We start from the raw sequence: 19,306 nt of genomic DNA, 5'->3' as shown, positions 1-19,306 counted from the left end.
CAAGAGGATCTTTAGTCCCTCTCTTGTGCACATGCAAGAGGGAGATATATTTTGCTTTTTTTCACAGACTTATTTTACTATGGAATACTTTATTTGTATTCTTAAGACTTTCATGATTAATGTTCTAAGGGACAAATTTTGGGAAGTGCTATTGTAGAATCCTAATTCATAGATCCATTTCACCCAAAGATTGTGCAGACTGATGTTTCAAAGTATTCCCTGAGGCCTGTCTAGATTACTCTCACTGTCCCTCCACAAGCCATAAGTGTTGCTTCAAGTGACCAAATAAAATATCCGATAACCTAAATGTCTGGATGGGGGGCAGAAGACAGCTGGAGAACAGAGAAGGATTGGAGAGCAAAGAGAAAGAATTACAATGACTTGAGCTCCAGATTATCCTGAAGAGTCATAAGAGTATTTTGGTTGAACAAAATGATCATTTACTATGAAGATGCATTGTGTTTTCTCATTAAAAAAAAAGGAAAAAAGGGTGGACTCTGGACTCAAGGACAAGATGGAACTGGAATCCTGGATGCCACCAAGGCTTCCTCTCTGTCAGTGGTCCTCAGGATCCCCTTCATCATTCTCTCTCTCTGTAGACTTCTGATTTTGCTTCTTGGCTGGCAAGATGAAAAATATGGTGACCAACATTTCCAGAGTTTGTCTGTCATTGTCCAGTCATTAGGAAAAAGGGTCAACTGACTTAATCCCAAATTCTTAAGAAAGAGATATTGGTCAGGTTGCTAGCTACTGGTGAGAACACTGGGTGGGTCACAGAACATGCCAGTCATACAGTGATTGTGGGGTATAAGGGTACAGTATGGTTGCCCATATACAGGTGTGGAGCTGGGCAGACCACCTAAAAGATGGCTGTTCGAATACAAGATGTGTTCTGGGTACAGCTGGTTTTTAAAAGCACTTTCTCGCTTTCTATAAATAAATAAACAGGATTTTTTTTTTGTTTGTTTATGATTTTCAGTTCTTCAGAATCATGATCCAAAGCAGTGGCTCTCCTCTGCTGACCTGTAAATGTGTCCTATGGAGGGGATGCTACAGTCTGTGCTAGCCATTTCTGAAAACCATTTCAGCCAAGAAACATGAGAGACTGCATTTTTTAAAAAATGATTTGTTTCTTTCCTCTAAAATCTGAGTCCATGGAGGGAAATTTGGTTAATTAACAATATTTGTTTTGAGAAACTGGTTATTTAAAGCTTCACTGGGCGGAATTTCAGTTGTTTTAGACTATTACATCCTCCATATTTAATGCCATCGTTTCGAAAATGGATTGACTTCAGAAGTACTTTTCTCTTGCTTTGGAGATTTTGCACATTGGCCCAAATGGGTTTTTATTTTCCATTTTAATTTATACAGTATAAATACAATGCTGGACTTCTTCGGAGTTAACAGTTTCACTGTGCAGATGTTTCTTGAAAGCCTTTTCAATTCATGCACTGGTTTAAAAAAAAATTTTTTTTATTAGCCTGGCAGGCAGCCAGAAAAAAGAAAATTCCATTTTGCATAAACTGTAAGATTTTCTTCCTTGTTCTTTCCCTACCCCCAGCCAGCTACAGGATTATTAGGATTAAAGATGCCATAGTGACATCTTGTGGTCAACTGCCAGAGACACAGCCAAAAGCGGTGGGATGACAAAAGTGATCTAGTTCATTCTCCCACAAGTATTTCTTGATTTATGTTATTTGCTTTTTATTTACCAGTTGGCTGAAATCACTCTAGAGTTCCAGGTTGTTTTGCTCTACAGGAACTACTCAAATTTACCCCATAGAAAGGATAAACATGCTGTGTTCTGGAAAGGAAAAGAAGGACATAACTTTTGTTTTGCCTTTTTGTTGGACTCTCTCCTGCAAACAGTATTGCACAAGCTACTCAGTAATAACTCTGAAAAATACTGAAATCTTTTCACTAAAAACAGACAAGGAACAGTGATTCTAAATGAGCTCTCATTCTTTATAATTCTAAGCTTTTAGCAACTAACAGATTGTTTATTTAGCTTGTTTAGTATTTAGATGAAATGTATAAATAATAACCCTGCAAACTTTATTTCTTCACCCAAACTAGTGTCAGTTCAGTTCAGTTCAGTTCAGTTGCTCAGTCGTGTCCGACTCTTTGCGACCCCATGAATCGCAGCACGCCAGGCCTCCCGTTCCATCACCAACTCCCGGAGTTCACTCAGACTCACGTCCATCGAGTCCGTGATGCCATCCAGCCATCTCATCCTCTATCATCCCCTTTTCCTCCTGCTCCCAATCCCTCCCAGCATAACAGTCTTTTCCAATGAGTCAACTCTTCACATGAGGTGGCCAAAATACTGGAGTTTCAGCTTTAGCATCATTCCTTCCAAAGAAATCGCAGGGCTGATCTCCTTCAGAATGGACCGGTTGGATCTCCTTGCAGTCCAAGGGACTCTCAAGAGTCTTCTCCAACACCACAGTTCAAAAGCATCAATTCTTCGGCGCTCAGCTTTCTTCACAGTCCAACTCTCACATCCATACATGACCACTGGAAAAACCATAGCCTGGACTAGACGGATCTTTGTTGTCAAAGTAATGTCTCTGCTTTTGAATATGCTATCTAGGTTGGTCATAACTTTCCTTCCAAGGAGTAAGCGGCTTTTAATTTCATGGCTGCAATCACCATCTGCAGTGATTTTGGAGCCCAAAAAAATGAAGCCTGACACTGTTTCCTCTGTTTCCCCATCTATTTGCCATGAAGTGATGGAACTAGATGCTATGATCTTCGTTTTCTGAATGTTGAGCTTTAAGCCAACTTTTTCACTCTCCTCTTTCACTTTCATCAAGAGGCTTTTTAGTTCCTCTTCACTTTCTGCCATAAGGGTGGTGTCATCTGCATACCTGAGGTTATTGATATTTCTCCCAGCAATCTTGATTCCAGCTTGTGATTCTTCCAGCCCAGTGTTTCTCATGATGTATTCTGCATAGAAGTTAAATAAGCAGGGTGACAATATACAGCCTTGACATACTCCTTTTCCTATTTGGAACCAGTCTGTTGTTCCATGTCCAGTTCTAACTGTTGCTTCTTAACCGGCATATAGGTTTCTCAAGAGGCAGTTCAGGTGGTCTGGTACTCCCATCTCTTTCAAAAGTTTCCACAGTTTATTGTGATCCACACAGTCAAAGGCTTTGGCATAGTCAATAAAGCAGAAGTAGATGTTTTTCTGGAACTCTCTTGCTTTTTTGATGATCCAGCGGATACTGGCAATTTGTTCTCTGGTTCCTCTGCCTTTTCTAAAACCACCTTGAACATATGGAAGTTCACGGTTCACTTATTGCTGAAGCCTGGCTTGGAGAATTTTGAGCATTACTTTACTAGCGTGTGAGATGAGTGCAATTGTGCGGTAGTTTGAGCATTCTTTGGCATTGCCTTTCTTTGGGATTGGAATGAAAACTGACCTTTTCCAGTCCTGTGACCTGACTAGTGTCAATGGAGATTAAAAACCTGCTTGCATAATTCTTGATTTTTAAAAAATAAATATAGTAAATAATATATAACAAAAAAATATTATTGGAAGCTTTGTAAAATATACAAAAAAGATGTGGTATAGTGTTAAAAAAGCACAACACCAAATTATATATCAGCTGTGATCCTATATGCACACCAGTGTGACAATCTATACAGTGTAGAAGTCTACACAAGTATGGATGCAAATGTCAATATCAAGGCCTACATGGAGAAGGGTGTAGACACAGAAATAAGCCCAGAAAAAAACACTGATACTAATAAGCATTTTCTGTTTCATTATACTATTGTTGTTGCTGTTCAGTCACTAAGTTGTGTCCAAATATTTGAGGCTGTATGGACTGCAGCAAGACAGGCTTCTCTGTCCTCCACTGTCTCCTGGAGTTTGTTCAAATTCATGTCCATTGAGTTCACATACTGCTGAAGCCTAGCTTGTAGGATTTTGAGCATTATCTTGCTGTGAAATGAGTGCAATTGTATAATAGTTTGAACGTTCTTTGACATTGCCCTTCTTTGGGATTGGAACAAAAACTGACCTTTTCCAGTTCTATGTGAAAAAAAATAATAATTACCAAATTTCTTCCAAAGCAGAAATTAAAGCATATTATAAAACTATAGTGATAGGCTTCGCAGAGAGTCGCCAGTTTGTTGCTTCAACAGTGCTTGAACCGAACCGGCTGCTCATCCCCCGCGCCTGCTGGCCACTCAGAGCCAGCCCTCCTCACCACCTGACAGGGCCCTCCGACCGCCCAAGGTCCCTGCCGCCACGCCACCGCCGGTCACCGCTGCCTCTTGTCAGCCACCCGCCGTGACGACCGCACCCCCCTTGCAGGTGCGCTAGAACTACCGCCAGTACTTGGAGGCCTCCATCAACGGCCAGATCAACCTGGAGCTCTACACCTCCTACGCCTACCTGCCCATGTCATACTATTTTGACCACAATGATGTGGCTTTGAAGAACTTTGCCAAATACTTTCTTCACCAATCTCATGAGGAGAGGGAACATACTGAGAAACCGATGAAGCTGCAGAACCAAGGAGGTGGCCGAATCTTCCTTCAGGATATCAAGAAGCCAGACCACGATGACAGGGAGAATGGGCTGAATGCAAGGGAATGTGCGCTGTGCTTGGAAAGAAGTGTGGATCAGTCACTACTGGAACTGAGCACGCTGGCCACTGAAAAAAATGACCCCCATCTGTGTCACTTCACTGAGACTCAGTACCTAAATGAGCAGGTAGAAGCCATCAAAGAACTGGGTAACCACATAATCGCATTGTGCAAGCTGTGGGCCCCTGGATCTGGCCAAGCAGAGTACCGCTTTGACAAGCACACCCTCGGACACGGTGAGAACTAAGCCTCAGGCTGCCTTCCCACAGCCACAGGGGTGACTTTCCTGGGCACCAAGGCGGTACATGCATATTTAGGTTACCTTCACCTTTCTATAAGTTATACTGAAACAACTACTTAACTTCTTTCTTTAGCACCATTCCTTCAAACAAAGTAATTTGGTACCCCCCCCAAAAAAATAAATAAACAATAAAACTATCGTGATTAAAAACATATAGCGCTGACACATGAATAGATTGAGAGACCAATGAAAAAGAATAGAAAGTCTAGAAGAGACCTAAGAACACATGGGAATTTAGTATGTGATAAATTTAATGTATCTTAAAGAGCAATATCGCAAATCCATAGAGAAAAGATAGGTTACTCAGTTAAAGACTTTAGGATAGCTGCATGGCCATCTAAAAAGAAAGTTGGATCCCATACCTCACACCTTACACCCAGAAAAATTCAAAGAGGTATGAAAATTTGAATATAAAAAAGAATAGTGTATTACAAGTGATGTAAGAAACCATGAGAGAACTATTTAATAATCTCGGAGTGCAGATACCTTCACATCTATGACACACACGAAACAGAAGCCACAACATTGTGCAGAAAAAAAATCAAAGACAAGCGACAAAACTGGAAGGAAGAAATATCTGTAATAGATGTCATGCTGATTTCTCTAAATATATAATGGATTTCTAAAAATCAATAAGGAGCAAACCAATGGCCCAATTAAAACATAGGCAGTGATTCGCAGCAACATGGATGGACCTAGAGACTATCATACTAAGTGAAATAAGTCAGAAAGAGAAAGACAAATATCTTATGATATCACTTATATGTGGAATTTTTTTAAGTGATACAAATGAACTGATTTACAAAACAAAAACGTACTCACAGACATAGAAAACCAACTTATGGTCACCAACGTGGAAAGGTGGTGAGGGATAAATTAGGAGTTTGTGATTAACAGATACACAATACTATATATAAAATAGAGACACAATAAGGACCTACTATATAGCAGAGAGAACTATATTCAATATCTGGTAATAACTTATAATGGAAAAGAATCTGAAAAGGAATGTGTATATATATACATATGTATAACTGAATCACTTTGCTGTACACCAGAAACTAACACAACATTGTAAATCAACTGTACTTTAATAAAATTAATTTAAAAAATAGACAAATGTTATGAACCAACTCTTCTCAGCAAAGAAAACTCAAGTAAGTCTTAAAACATGTGAAATGGAATTCAACATCACTCACAATTGGAGAAATGTACTTTACAGCTATCAGAAAATGCCATTTTGCATCTAGCCCATTGGCAGAAATCAAACTTTGATAGGAGACTGTATTGGTGGGGGTGTGGGGATAAAGGCCTTCTCCAACATCACTGGTGCAAGTGGAAATTAGAACAATCCTTGTGAAGAACAATCTGTGAATGAACATATCCTTTGACATAGCTATTCCGCTCCCAGGAATTTATAGAACAGAAGATGCTCCCATATGCAAAATGACTTATGTACATGGTCATTCACTGCAGCAATGTTTAAACAAAAAGTTTAAACAGCAGTGTTTCAGCAAAATGCTGAAAACATCAGCAGAATATTGGTTAAGGAAATCATAATACATCCACATAAAAGAATACTGTGCAGCTCTAAAACAAGACAAGGGTGACATTCTTTATGGATGGATGCAGATCACCTCTAAGATATATTGTTAAGGTGAAATTCAGGGCTTAAAAATGTATAGATTGTGCCATCGTTTATCTTACAAATCAAAAAAGAAATACACTGAATATACATATCTGCTGATGTTTACAAAATCTGTCACTTGAAGAAATCCTAACAATGTTTAGCTAAAAATCCAGAATGAATGACCTCTGAATGTCCAGACTCACTCAACATGCTGTGACCTTGGTTATGCTCAGGGCTATATACTCTTCACTGGAAGGTCAGGAAAGACTAACAGCAGAGATGTGACGAGAACCCTCAGGGAGGCCTGAGAGCTCCCTAAAGGTGTCCTCCCCAAAATGGGATTGTTTTCAAACCATGTGAATTTTTATGTTTTTCTTAATCAATTGATATAAATCTGACATTCTCATCAACAACATATTTACATTTATTTTAAGATAACAATGATTTCTTTTCCTGCAAGGAAGATGCGCTGTATCGGTCTGAGGTCTCAGACACCCACAGATACATAGTGGCCTTCACTCACCTTTGGCAGCACCAGAGATTTACCTAGGATCATACTCACATCTTTAACTATCCAACTTATTATGCTTGATCTTTCCTCCAGAATTCCAAATAACAACACAAATAACAGATTTGTTGCACACTTGGCATTCTATTTAAATGCTCACAGTAATCCTAGAATATGAAGATGATTAATACCCTCATTTTAAAAATGAGGGTTAAATGGCTTGTCTAGCATGACACAAGCTAAAAAGTAGAAAGGCTAACATTGCGCCACAAATGAATCAGACACCAGCATTATTTCTCTTTCTCTATATCAAGCAATTTCCAATTTTCTCTGCACTCTTCTTCAACACCCTCTTTATTTGGTTATCTTTCTAGTGTGCCTCCTCGATTTATTAAACATTATAATTTCCCCTGGTTTCAGAGTCTACAAATTCTAGTGATCTCAATCCTAGCTGCACATTGGACTCTCTTGAAGGGATTTTAAAATACACCCATGACCAGAGAATTCCTGGTGGTCTAGTGGTTAGGATTCAGCACTTTCACTGCTGTGGCCAGGGTTCAGTTCCTGGCTGGGGAACTAAGATCCTGCAAGCCACCCAGCAGGATATATACATATCTCCATACCCATGACCAGAACTCACCCCTAGACAGTTTGTTCTCATTAGTCTGGGATGAGATCTAGGAAACAGTGTTTTCAACCACTTATCTCCACTCCTAGCGTCTAGTAGACATTCACTAAATATTTGTTACCTGAATGAATGAATGGATGATGAAAGAATAAATGATGAATGAACGAACGCTTGAGAGTCCCTTGGACTGAAAGGAGATCAAACAAGTCAGTCCTAAATGAATTGAATATTCATTGGAAAGACTGCTGCTGAAGCTGAAGCTCTAATACTTTGGCCACCTGATGCAAAGAGCTGACTCATTGGAAAAGACCCTGATGCTGGGAAAGACTGAATGCAAAAGAAGCAGGTGGCAGAGGAGGAGATGGTTAGATAGCATCACCAACTTAATGGACATGAATTTGAGCAAACTCCAGGAGACAGTGGAGGACAGAGAAGCCTGGCATGCGGCAGTCCATGGGGTCGCAAAGAAGTGGACACAACTTAGCGACTGAACAACAAGATGCCAAAATTGTTTTGGACCATAAAGCAAGAGCAGTTTTGAAAGCCCTAGGCTAGGTGATAAATACAGAATTGTTTTCCCATCTCCTTCTGGGATGCTGGGATAGAAGGAAGCTGCATCCCTGTAACCCACTCCCTTTCCACACAAAGGAAAACTATAAATAGCAGCTCTGAATCACATGAGGGTTATGTAATACAAAGTTCACAGAGCAGGCTGCCTTTATCACTCAGGCTTAAGTTGCACTGAAATGGAAACTCAGCTGATGCCCTATGTATTAGTTTCTCCAAATGAAGAAAGTCTGCAACATTTGTCCAGATCATCTATTTCCATCGCCCAGGTTTGAGGCTAGTTGCCAGGACCCTTCTTGCCAAAGAATTCCTCCTGTCTTTCCAGATAACAAGTAGGCAATTTCAGCAGAATTATTTTTATTTGCAAAGATAAGACCAGGAATTTCCCCTGGTCAAATGCAAAGGCCATGAACATTAGCTCTTCAGAGGGGGTAGATATAATACACTTCTGATTATGGTTCCAGAGAGGTCACCCCTGCTTGTTTCTGTAGAGATATACTGATCATCTGAAATCCTTTGGTGAAACTCAAATCCACTGTGTACCATTTAGAAGGGGTTTGGCATTCTCTAACAATAGGGTTACCAGCCTGCCTAGGGAACGGATTCTACTACCTCTGAACACACAATTGACTCTCACTGGCTGATAAGGGGGACTTTGGAATAAATGTTTCCATGAGTCAAAGGGCAAGTATTCAGTGGCAGAGATGGGTATCCACATTCTCCTTTTCTTTTTAAATGCCCAACTAGCCCTTATTTCCCAGCCTGGCTTGCAGTTAGCCATGGCCATGTGACAGTGTCCTCGCTGATGCAATGTGAGAACTGAGGTGTACTATGTTCAGACCTCTCCAGGCACTTTGCTCTGATTTTATCTACCTTCTGGACAGTTGGTATGGAGATGCCATACCAACTAGGAAACTCTGGAAGCCATGGGTTGAAGATGCTAGAGCATCACCAGTCTTGGAATTGAGAAGCTCAGAATTCTTGTGTGAAATTAGGTGAGGATGTTTGCAAGGGTCACCTGGCTTACCTTTACAAGGATGGGCAATTTTTCCAAATTTCATCTCAAAACACAGACACTCTGTTACAAGCCAAGGCCTGAACTGGAGGAAAGGGATACTTCAAGTAAAATTCACATTATACTCTGGATGGGTCTCTGGAACAGTTGATCAAAATTGAAATCTTTATCAAACTGTAAGTCAAGAAGATAAAAAAGAATCTTTTAAGACCTTTCTGTAATTCAAATCATAATCCACATTCCCGACCTAAGTACTTTTAAAAATCAATTTATATTTTTCAGAAGCTGTAATGACTTCCATGATATCACTGAAGTGAGAGCAAAGGCAGAATGGGGAAAGAAGAAAATATTAATTGAACACTTAAATGAAAATGAAAAATAATCCTCAGCCTAGAAATCGACTGTGGTACAGCCGAAAGGATTCCTGGGCAGAAAGCAGGCAGTGTTCAATGCACAGACAGTGAGTAAATAAGCAGAACTTGTTGGTGAAGTTGGTAGAATGCTCTGGAATTCTATTCCAGAGACAAAATGATCACGATAGATGATGCTTGCTTGGCATCTACTGTCAAATGTAGATGTCTGGCAACAGAAGACAGGGGAAGTCTGTTCCCAGTTCATGCCCTTCCAACTCATATCAGGGGCAAGGAGTGAAGGGGTTAATAAAGCACGGTGCTTATTTGGGAAAATAAGTGAAAAGTCACTCTGGAGAAGAGCTCCAACATCAAATAAAAGAATTCTTCAAGTATGAGGGGGGAAAGTAAGCTCTTAAAACTTAAGATCTTGGCAGGAAGGAAGGGCTGATTGAACTAAGAAGAAATCTATCCTTCCTTTGTCTGCATTAGAGAGATTTGGCACAGACTGAAGGACCTTACTCAAATTTTACCACTCGCTCTAGAAACCTTGTATGAAGTCCCTCCTCAGCCATCAGGCCAAATCTGAATGCAATGACTTTAAAACGCTTCCCAAATGAGCCTTTCAGCAGTTTCTGTTGAGAAAGGAGAGCGAGAATAGCTACTATGGCTAGAGAACAAGGAAAACCAAGTTCCTGACTGCCCACTCCATAGATAAAACACTATCCAGCATATGTACAGCTATGAATTAAGAAGGTATATATGTGCACTACTGTATGTAATACTAACCCATTAATGTTTTCTCCTTGCACTCTATATGGGTTGTCTTACATATGCTGGATACCACCACCTTCGATCTTACTACTTGAAGAGACCTTATCTTCATAAAAGTGGCTGTAGTATCAAAAAAAGATGAAAACCAATTCTTGGCTTGGGCTTTAGCTACGTGATACTTCTACAGAGCTGTCCCTTAGTCGTGTCTAGGTTGAAAGTACAGACCGTGTATTATCTAATAATGCTACACTCAAGTCTTATTGCCTGAGTAACCAGAAGAATCATGTGGAAATGGAGCTCCTTAAGGGTATAACTCGTGTTTTATTTATCTTGTTCTCCACTAGGGTTAGCAGGGTGCCCTAGGACACCAAGGATATGCTGGGTCCTCAGTGATGCTTGTTGAATTCAAACATGAGTGAGTAAATGATTGAACAATCAAATGAATGCATGACAATATTTTTAAGCTACAGAAAAAGCACAATATTAAGTGTAACTCTCACTTGTCAGTGAAAAATCTCCATTGCTGGAGGAATGCACATTTTCTGCCTGGCCTACAGTCTGAAAATCCCACGACCGGAATTTAGCTAAAGTTCTTTCCAATTTCTCAACAGGAGCTCTTCTTCAAAGGCCTCTGCAGTCTAGGTAGGTACCACAGAGTCCAGAAGACCAAATAAAGCAACAAGGAGAAGTGATGGAAAGTGGCAAAATGGAGGATGATGCATAGGGCCTGATGAGGGTGACCATTTTTGCCTCCACTAGGCCAGGTGTTGTCTTCTCTGGGTGTCTAATGGTTTTGTGACTTGTCTCATCAACTACTTTGTAAACCTAAAGATGTCTGGGAACATGAGGTGTTTCTCATTTCTTCTGTCCCCACCACGGTCTGGCAGGATAAGACCTAGACTTGGAATCCAAACTTGCAAGTCTTCAATTCAATAAGCTAGACAGCCTTAGATAAGGAACTTAACTCCTGTGACCCTCAGTTTACTTATCTAGCCAATAAGAATAGTACTACCTCACTCAACAGGCTGTTCAAAGAGCAGACAAACTTTTGCCAACTGCAATACTGTACACAAAAGAGCAGACAAACTTTTGCCAACTGTAATACTGTATACAAATGTAAGGATTACTATTAATTTTATCATTAAAGTATAGAATGAACACTTGTTGAAACCCATTGAACTGAATAGAGAGGTGATGCAATTTCTATATACTTGGCAAAAAAATCAATATCTGCCTCTACTTAACTCCTTTTGAAAACAACATGTATAGCAAATATTAAAAAATATATGTAGAGAAGGCCAGCTAACACATGTATCAACACATCACATTATTGTTACTGAAAAGTTGGAAATAGTGAACACTTGTGATTTTATGGTAAATAAACAAGTATTGGGCTTCCCTGGTGGGAGTCCATCTTGCAATTCAGGGGATGCAGGTTCAAACCCAAGTCCGGGAGGATCCCATATGCCTTGAAGCAACTAAGCCAGACTGCCACAATTACTGAGCCTGCTCTCTAGAGCCCCAAGCCACAACTATTAAGCCCATGCACTGCACTACTGAAGCCTGAGGACCTAGAGGCCATGCTCTGCAACAAGAGAAGCCACCGAAACGAGAAGCCTGCACACCACAACCAGAAAGTAGCCCCCACTTGCTGCTACTAGAGAAAGCCCATGCATAGCAATGAAGACCCAGCACAGCCAAAAATAAAATATTTTTTAAAGTATTGATAAATGCTTTCCCACTTTACAGTTTAAAATATATGTTAATTGTGCATGTGCTTTATTGGGACATGCACTATATCCATTATAAAATGTATCCTAAGCACTATAATTCTTATCACTTGAATATTTCTGTGTAGTAGAATTACTGTTAAATTTCATTTTCTTCTGCTTTTCTCTATTCTTCAAATTGTCTTTAATAAACACATCACACAACATTTTTTCTGACTCTGAAATATTTAAAAAGAAAAAAATTGCCCAGTTCATTCCTGACTTACTTCTGTCTTGGATTGGTGGGTAACCACCGATGTTTGTTTGTTTGTTTGTTTTAGTTTTTTATTTTTTAAATTTTAAAATCTTTAATTCTTACATGCGTTCCCAAACATGAACCCCCCTCCCACCTCCCTCCCCACAGCATCTCTCTGGGTCATCCCCATGCACCAGCCCCAAGCATGCTGCACCCTGCGTCAGACATAGACTGGCGATTCAATTCTTACATGATAGTATACATGTTAGAATGCCATTCTCCCAAATCAACCACAGATGTTTGTAAGAACATTTTTAAACTATGGTAGGAGATTAGGAAAAATTTATCAAAATAACACAGTCATTCATAGGAAGGATATAATTAAATAAAATCTAATTTTAAAATTCTTTATCTAATGTCTCTTAGATCTGTGGTTTAAAAGAAAAATCTGTCTGTATATGCTATTTTTGTATAAAAATGGAGACGTATAAGAGCATACATTCACACCTGCTTATTTGTATAAAGAAAACATTAGCAGGGAGAGATGGAGACCAGAGTGAAAGGTAGGAATTCAGATGATGAGAACAAGAAACAGGACTTTGTGTACTTTTTGTTATATTGTTTGAATTTTGTAAATGTTATGTATCATTGTAAATCAACTATATTCCAATAAAATTAATTTTTAAAAATAAAATTAAAGTAATAAAAACATCATGTGCAAGTAATAACAAATCTAGTATGCAAATGTTACAAGTGCTCCTGACCTTTGCTCTACGGTGTCAGGCCTCACACTGGGTCTGGGCTAGAGGCCGCCCTCACCAGTGGAGAGGTGGATATGGAGGCTTATGTGGCTGGGGAAGCACTAGGCTGGTCCTGGGCTCACTCTCCTCAGCCTGCTGTGTCGTCCTCCTTAGATTTATCTGCTTCCTCCGGCAGCATGAAACCCTGGCTGCACACTGCCTATGTTCTCTGCTCTAATCCAGGAGGGTTCTTGGTTGTCAATTGGTCACATTGAACATAGCTGGCTGTTTCAGGGGCTCTCTCTGTTCAATAAACTTTATAAACCAGGCTCAGTACAGCCTGAAAACAACACATGCCCATTATAGACTTGCGTTCAGTGGAGTCTGAGATACAGTTGGCCGAGAAAAGCCCAGGAGGTGTCCCCTAGTGCAACCAGGCCCACTCCATGCTCCCAGCTAGGATCTGCATCAAATGGAGCCTCAGATGGCCTCTCTTGACTCCATCCATTTATTCTACTGGGAAATGCTGACATATGGTTCCTTGATTAGCCAACTGCAAGCTGCCTCATGCACATGTTCTGTGGAAGGGATCTGGGTTGCAGAAGTTTGTCAATACAGGTAGTCTAGTCACATAACTTGGCTCACAACTAGCCTGATCTGATTAGCAATGTTCCATGCAGCTCAGGGAAATGTTAAAACTTCATGAGAACTACCTTTAGATGAGAAACTTCAGCTCACCAGAACATACTATTGAAAAAATGACAACACAAGGAATGGAAGCAGATATTTACTGCACATTTAATCAACAAAGAATTAGTATGTATAACATAAGTAACTCCTATAAATCAATAAGAACCAACCAATCAATAATAAACAGGCAGTGTGCTCTGCAGTTCTGCAGATCTGTCTCTTCAACAGTATTTGGATGGCACAGACCCAGAGACACCCCTTGCTCCAACCTCCCACCACCCTCCAACCCTTTTAACAGTCAAAACCTTCAGAATGAGCCACTGAGGTATCCCCAGCCACTGGGACAAGTCAACACCATTTTTTGAGTTAAACTCCTTAATAATGATCAACCATGAGCTCCCAGATCCATCAGAATTATTCCTGAGGTGGAGGCTGTCATCAGCTGCCTGGTTAATATGCATCTGTGGGCTTCCTACACCTACCTCTTTCTGGGTAAGTGTGTGTGTCTGCATGAGTGTCTATTTCCACTGTGAGGATATGGCTCTGGAGGGTGTGAGCCACATTTTCTGCGAATGGGACCAGGAGAAGCAGGAAGGCTCCAAGTGTCTCTTGAAATGCAAAACCAGTGCTGCAGCTGAGCTCCTTCCAGGATATGCAGAAACCATCTCAAGAATGAGTGGGTAGGGACTTCCCTGACAGTCCAGTGATTAAGAATCTGCCTTCCAATGCAGGGGGCATGAGTTCAAGCCCTGGTTTGGGAAACTAAGATTCCACATGCTGCAGGACAACTAAGCCCAGTCTGCAACTACTGAGCCCCCTCACCACAACTAGAGAGACACCAATGTGCCACAGTGAAAATCCTGCACCCCAGAGCTAAGACCTGATGCAACCAAAAATAAATAAATATTTAGGGAGGGGAAAAAAAACAAGTGGGGTAAAACCCAGGATGCTATGGAAGCCGCCATTCTCAAGGAGAACCTGAGCCAGGCCTTTTGGATCTGCATGCGCTGGGCTCTGCCCACACAGACCCCCACCTCTGTGACTTCCAGGAGAGTCACTTCCTAGATAAGCAGGTGAAACTCATCAAGAAGATGGGCAACCCCCAAACCAACCTCCACAGGCTGGCGGGTTCCCAGGCTGGACTGAGTGAGTGTCTCTTCCAAAGGCTCAACTCCAACACAACCAGGAGCCTCTGCAGCCCGGCGGCCTTGGAGGTGCCCCTCTGGTGTCAGGGCTTCTGCCTGAAGCCCCTCTCTGCAGCCACCAGGCAGCTTTTTAACCGCCCTGGAATCCTTGCCAAACCTTGGACCAAATGGAAACAATAAAGCTTTTTGAAGAAAAATAGGCAAATAATTTTATACCTCTTGGGTAGTTAGACATGGTGTTACTAAAACACAAGTCCAGAAAAGAAAAAAAAAACACAAGTCCATGTGCCCGATGCACACTGAGGCCAAACAATACCAAAACATCAAAGTTTGGAGCAGAAAAAGGTTTATTTAGGGCCATGCAAGGAGACAGGTGGCTCCTGCCTTAAAATCCCTAAACTCCCAAAAGCTCTCAGCAAAGCCCTATTTTAGGAAAGGTGAGGGAGGGATGTGCTTAGTTGTTGCAAACTTCTTGGTGTCAGATCCTTTGTTTCAGAGGTCAATTCACAGTTCCTGTAAACCTCCACCAAAAAAAAAAAAAAATGTTATTCTCTGTTCTGAGAAGAAAGGGAAAGGTCCCAAGGCTCAACTTTCACCCTGTGAGGTCCAGGTCCTGGCTAAGAGCAAGCAGGTCTGTTGGCAGCTCCCTCAGGGCCGGGTCCCCAGCCCCCCGCCCAGCTGTCATCCCTGAGGAAGCCAGGAGCCCAGGGCCCAAGTGGCCCTCAGGCTCCTCAGGCCACCCAAATCGCAGAGGCTGGTCCAGCAGACTGCGTGCCAGGCAGACTACTGCTGCGTTTGGTCACAGAGGCAGGGATGGGGGAGAGCTTCACCGCTGCCTCAAGGCCTGGACCTGGCCAGAGGGCAGCCTTGGTGAGGGCTCTGGAGCCCTGAAGGGCACAGCCCCCAGCCTGCTCCCCTGACCCCAGCCCAACTCATCCACTGGCCAGAGGCGGGGTGAGCTGGAGGGTCCCAGGGAGAAAGCCTAGACCTGCCTCTTACCTCACCTCCACCTGAGGACCTCCATCCGCGAACAGTTGGCCGCCTGTCGCACCAATGGTCGCTCATTGACTGCTGCTTGGGGGAGGGGCCCACTGGAGCGCCAGCCAATGGCTTAGCAGAACCACCAATGGTCGGCGGTAACCCTGCCTGGTATCCGGGTTGGAGGGTAATGCAGCGCAGGAATGCATACTAAGGGTCGCGCAGAGCGGCCGCACTGGCGTCTTGTGGGTTGAAAAAACTGAGAAGTAAAACCGCAGACAGTGAGACAACCAATGACCTGCCGCTTCAGGAGCCCACTCTCACCCCAGTCTATAGGGACAGAAGAGTGAGGCTGTCAGAAGACCAGGAGTCAGTTGAAGCATCTAGGTAGAAGCTAGAACCAGGGTGGACCTGTGAGGTGGGAGCTGGAGGTGCAGAGGCAACATCATCTGAGTGACAGAGAGATGGGCACTCTGACCTCTCTCTCCCCTCTTTCCTGCCAATGCCTCCCATTGGCTAAGCCCAGAAGCGAGAGAGGGAACACAGGAATCTGGGAAATGCAACCTGAGATACAGAATGAGCAGGGGAAGGACACGGAATGGGTCTGTCCCCACCGCAGTGCCCCCAAAAAGCCCTTGCACGGGAGCAGATGGAGACACACATAACAAAACTTATAGCACCACTGTTCATAACAGCAAGATAAGAGAAACAAGTGTCTATTAATAGGAAACGTGAATAAATTACAGAAGAGTCTAACAATGGAATATTCTACTACGGTGAAAGCAAATGAACAATAGCTACATTTATCAACATGGATGAGCCTCACAAAGCCAAACAAAATAAATGTTAGAATTTTATATATTTATATAAAGCATAAAGGCATGCAGTGATGATGATGATGAAGAAGATAGATATGTTGTAAAAGTACACAGAGAATTTGAAAAAAGTATAAAGGAATACATCTTTTGGGAAAAGAAAGGGAGTTGTGAACAGAAACAGACATGCCGAGAGTTTCAAATGTGGTAAAAATGATGCTGGGTGATGGGTACACAGGACCCATCAATATACAGGACCACTGTGTATTGCTATTGATAGTTCATACAAAATTTTTTCATAGTATGCTTAACTTTACAAAGGAACCTGAAGGACTGTGAGTCAGAGTGGGCTATTCTAAATGTCAGGAAAAGACTCCATTCTTTGTCTGGAGACAGAACTTGATGCCATCTGGCAAGATTGGCCCAAGAAACCCCCTCCCAGCTTCTCCCCCTTGGACCCAATCCAGTTAGGCAAACAACACTTGCCCCACGAGTTCTAGACATGCAGGTGGATACCATCCCAGTGGCATTCTCCTGACTGTTCTGCAGATATCGTGGGTAGGAGTTATGCACCTGGTCAGTCTTCAATGTTAGTTTCTCAGGCCTCCAAGAGGCACTGGGTCTGTGTCTCTTCATGACAAGAAACACATTTCAAAGCTCTTCAAGGGTCCCTTTGAACCACTTCCCCACTAGACTTGGGTGAGTTAGATAGTAGCATTCCCAAAGCACAGCACAGTTTTCGGAAGATCACAATCCCCCAAATCTCTCTTCTCTACTCTAAGCTTTTCTACTTTTATTTTTTGGCTAAAGGATCTAAGCAGGGCCAACTTCATAGGCATGTGACCTGTCAGACAGGCCCCCACACTTGGAAAGGCCCTGCGCCTGATTTAATGTTCTGTTGCTGTTGTCTGGAATTCAACACTTTAACAGGAGGTCCCACATTTTCATTCCATTTTGTACTAGGCCCTGGAAATTGTGTAGCTTATCCTGGACCTAAGACTTGTGGGACAGGTTCTTAGAGTCATTTCCTTGTAAATCTGCATACCAGGTATGGAATTCTGAGAACTACTCTAACAACTACCTTAACGGCCAAAGTAAAAACAGGAAGAGTCCCTTCCTAATATCCCATTACATGTATTTACTTGTTTGTAACCTGTCTTCCCAACAAGGGGTTGTAAAGTCCACCAAGATAAGATTATTTAGCTGAACACTGTCCTCATGACATAGTATCTGGCTTATAATACCTCTCAATAAATACCTATTGGAAGAATAAACATTTACAGAATCATTAAAACTGTGTCTGTCCTAGACTTGTTTTCTAAGAACTGTTTATATGAAAAGCATATACCATATATTTTAGAGGATATGTTCTTAACATACATAACTCAATACTGATTTTTCCACAGAATGGGGCATGCTTGCTCAAAATCTGCGACTATAGTACATTTTGGCTTTTATGCTGCTTTCTGTTTTCTCAAGACTAACACTAACATTTCACTCTAACTAGAGACTTGCTCTAAAATGTGTCACAGGCACTGTTTGGCCTTCAAGACCATTAAAGCCCATCTAAAGCTCATTTCAAAAACCAAAGTTTCAGTTTGTTTTTCAGCCCTAACATTGTCACCCCCATTTAATGAATGCTCAGGTAAGACTGCCTCAGAGTGTAAAAATATCTAAAATTATAAAATGGCCAATGTGAGGGACCTCCCTGGTGGTCCAATGGATAAGAATCTGCCTTCCAATGCAGGGAATGCAGGTTCAATCCCCAGTCCAGGAACTAGGATCCCACATGCCTTAGGGCCGCTAAGCCCTCATGCACAACTAAGGTACTGGGCACTGCAACTAAAACCTGATACAGTCAAAAATAAATATAAAATTTTCTTTAAAAAAAAAAGGCAAAGAAAACAACTTCCCAAAGTCTCATCCATTACTAGTTAAGTACAACTGCACAATCAAAATACAACTATACAAGGAAATACTATGCAGCCATTAAAAAACTGACGAGGTATATATTAATGATATGGAATATATAATTAAGTTTTAAAAATGGTCAATGTTGAAAATAAGCAAAGTCCTCACCATAGGCACCTACCTACAGAAGCTCTAACTCAGGAAAGCCACAGCCTGGTTGACACAACACTGACAAAGGGCTGCAGGCCTGTTTTTCCTGCCAAACTGCCCAACAGCAATGCATATACCAGTGCTACCGTTCACATGGCTTGCCAACCTCAAACGAATTTTCAAAATCTGGTGGTATTTCCATTACTTCTGATTTTACATGTGAGAGCAAACACACTTATATTACCTGACATTTGCATAATTTAACTCCCACAAATGCCACCACTCCCTGTATCACTAGGTCACCTGTGTTTCTGTGTGTCTATAAACACACTGCTTTACACCAAACACAACAACTCGTGGATGGTGAAGCAAGAAAGCAATGGAGGCTCTGCAGCACCAGATGACCTGAAGTGGTTCTGGCAGCAAAATCAAACACAGGGATACTTTAATGTAATTTGCTCCACATGGCAAATGAGTGAGGAAGTGAAATATCTGACTAATACCTAATATTTAAATCCTAGACAAAACATTTCTGTG

General features: G+C 41.7%; 1 protein-coding gene and 1 pseudogene across 5 annotated transcripts in view; one reads left to right on the top strand and one right to left on the bottom strand.

Annotated features, from left to right (window-relative positions):
- Positions 1-417: 417 nt before the first annotated feature.
- Positions 418-19,306, bottom strand: part of CDK1 (cyclin dependent kinase 1) — a 39,367-nt gene continuing 20,478 nt past the window's right edge. For 2 of the 5 annotated variants that reach the window (XM_069571733.1, XM_069571744.1), the window contains one exon: positions 418-620. In XM_069571733.1, coding sequence (XP_069427834.1) covers positions 504-620 — 117 coding nt within the window. In that variant the 3' untranslated portion in view covers positions 418-503. Of the gene's footprint in view, positions 621-8,576; positions 9,426-15,244; positions 15,437-19,306 lie in introns of those variants that run through there. The other 3 variants (XM_069571740.1, XM_069571741.1, XM_069571742.1) reach the window with 2 other exon arrangements.
- LOC138430447 (ferritin heavy chain pseudogene) lies at positions 867-4,849 on the top strand (annotated as a pseudogene).

Source organism: Ovis canadensis, chromosome 25 (assembly GCF_042477335.2).
Source record: "Ovis canadensis isolate MfBH-ARS-UI-01 breed Bighorn chromosome 25, ARS-UI_OviCan_v2, whole genome shotgun sequence".
NCBI lineage: Eukaryota > Metazoa > Chordata > Mammalia > Artiodactyla > Bovidae > Ovis > Ovis canadensis.
Note: the sequence above shows the minus strand (reverse complement) of the source record. Positions and strands in the feature narration are given on the sequence as shown.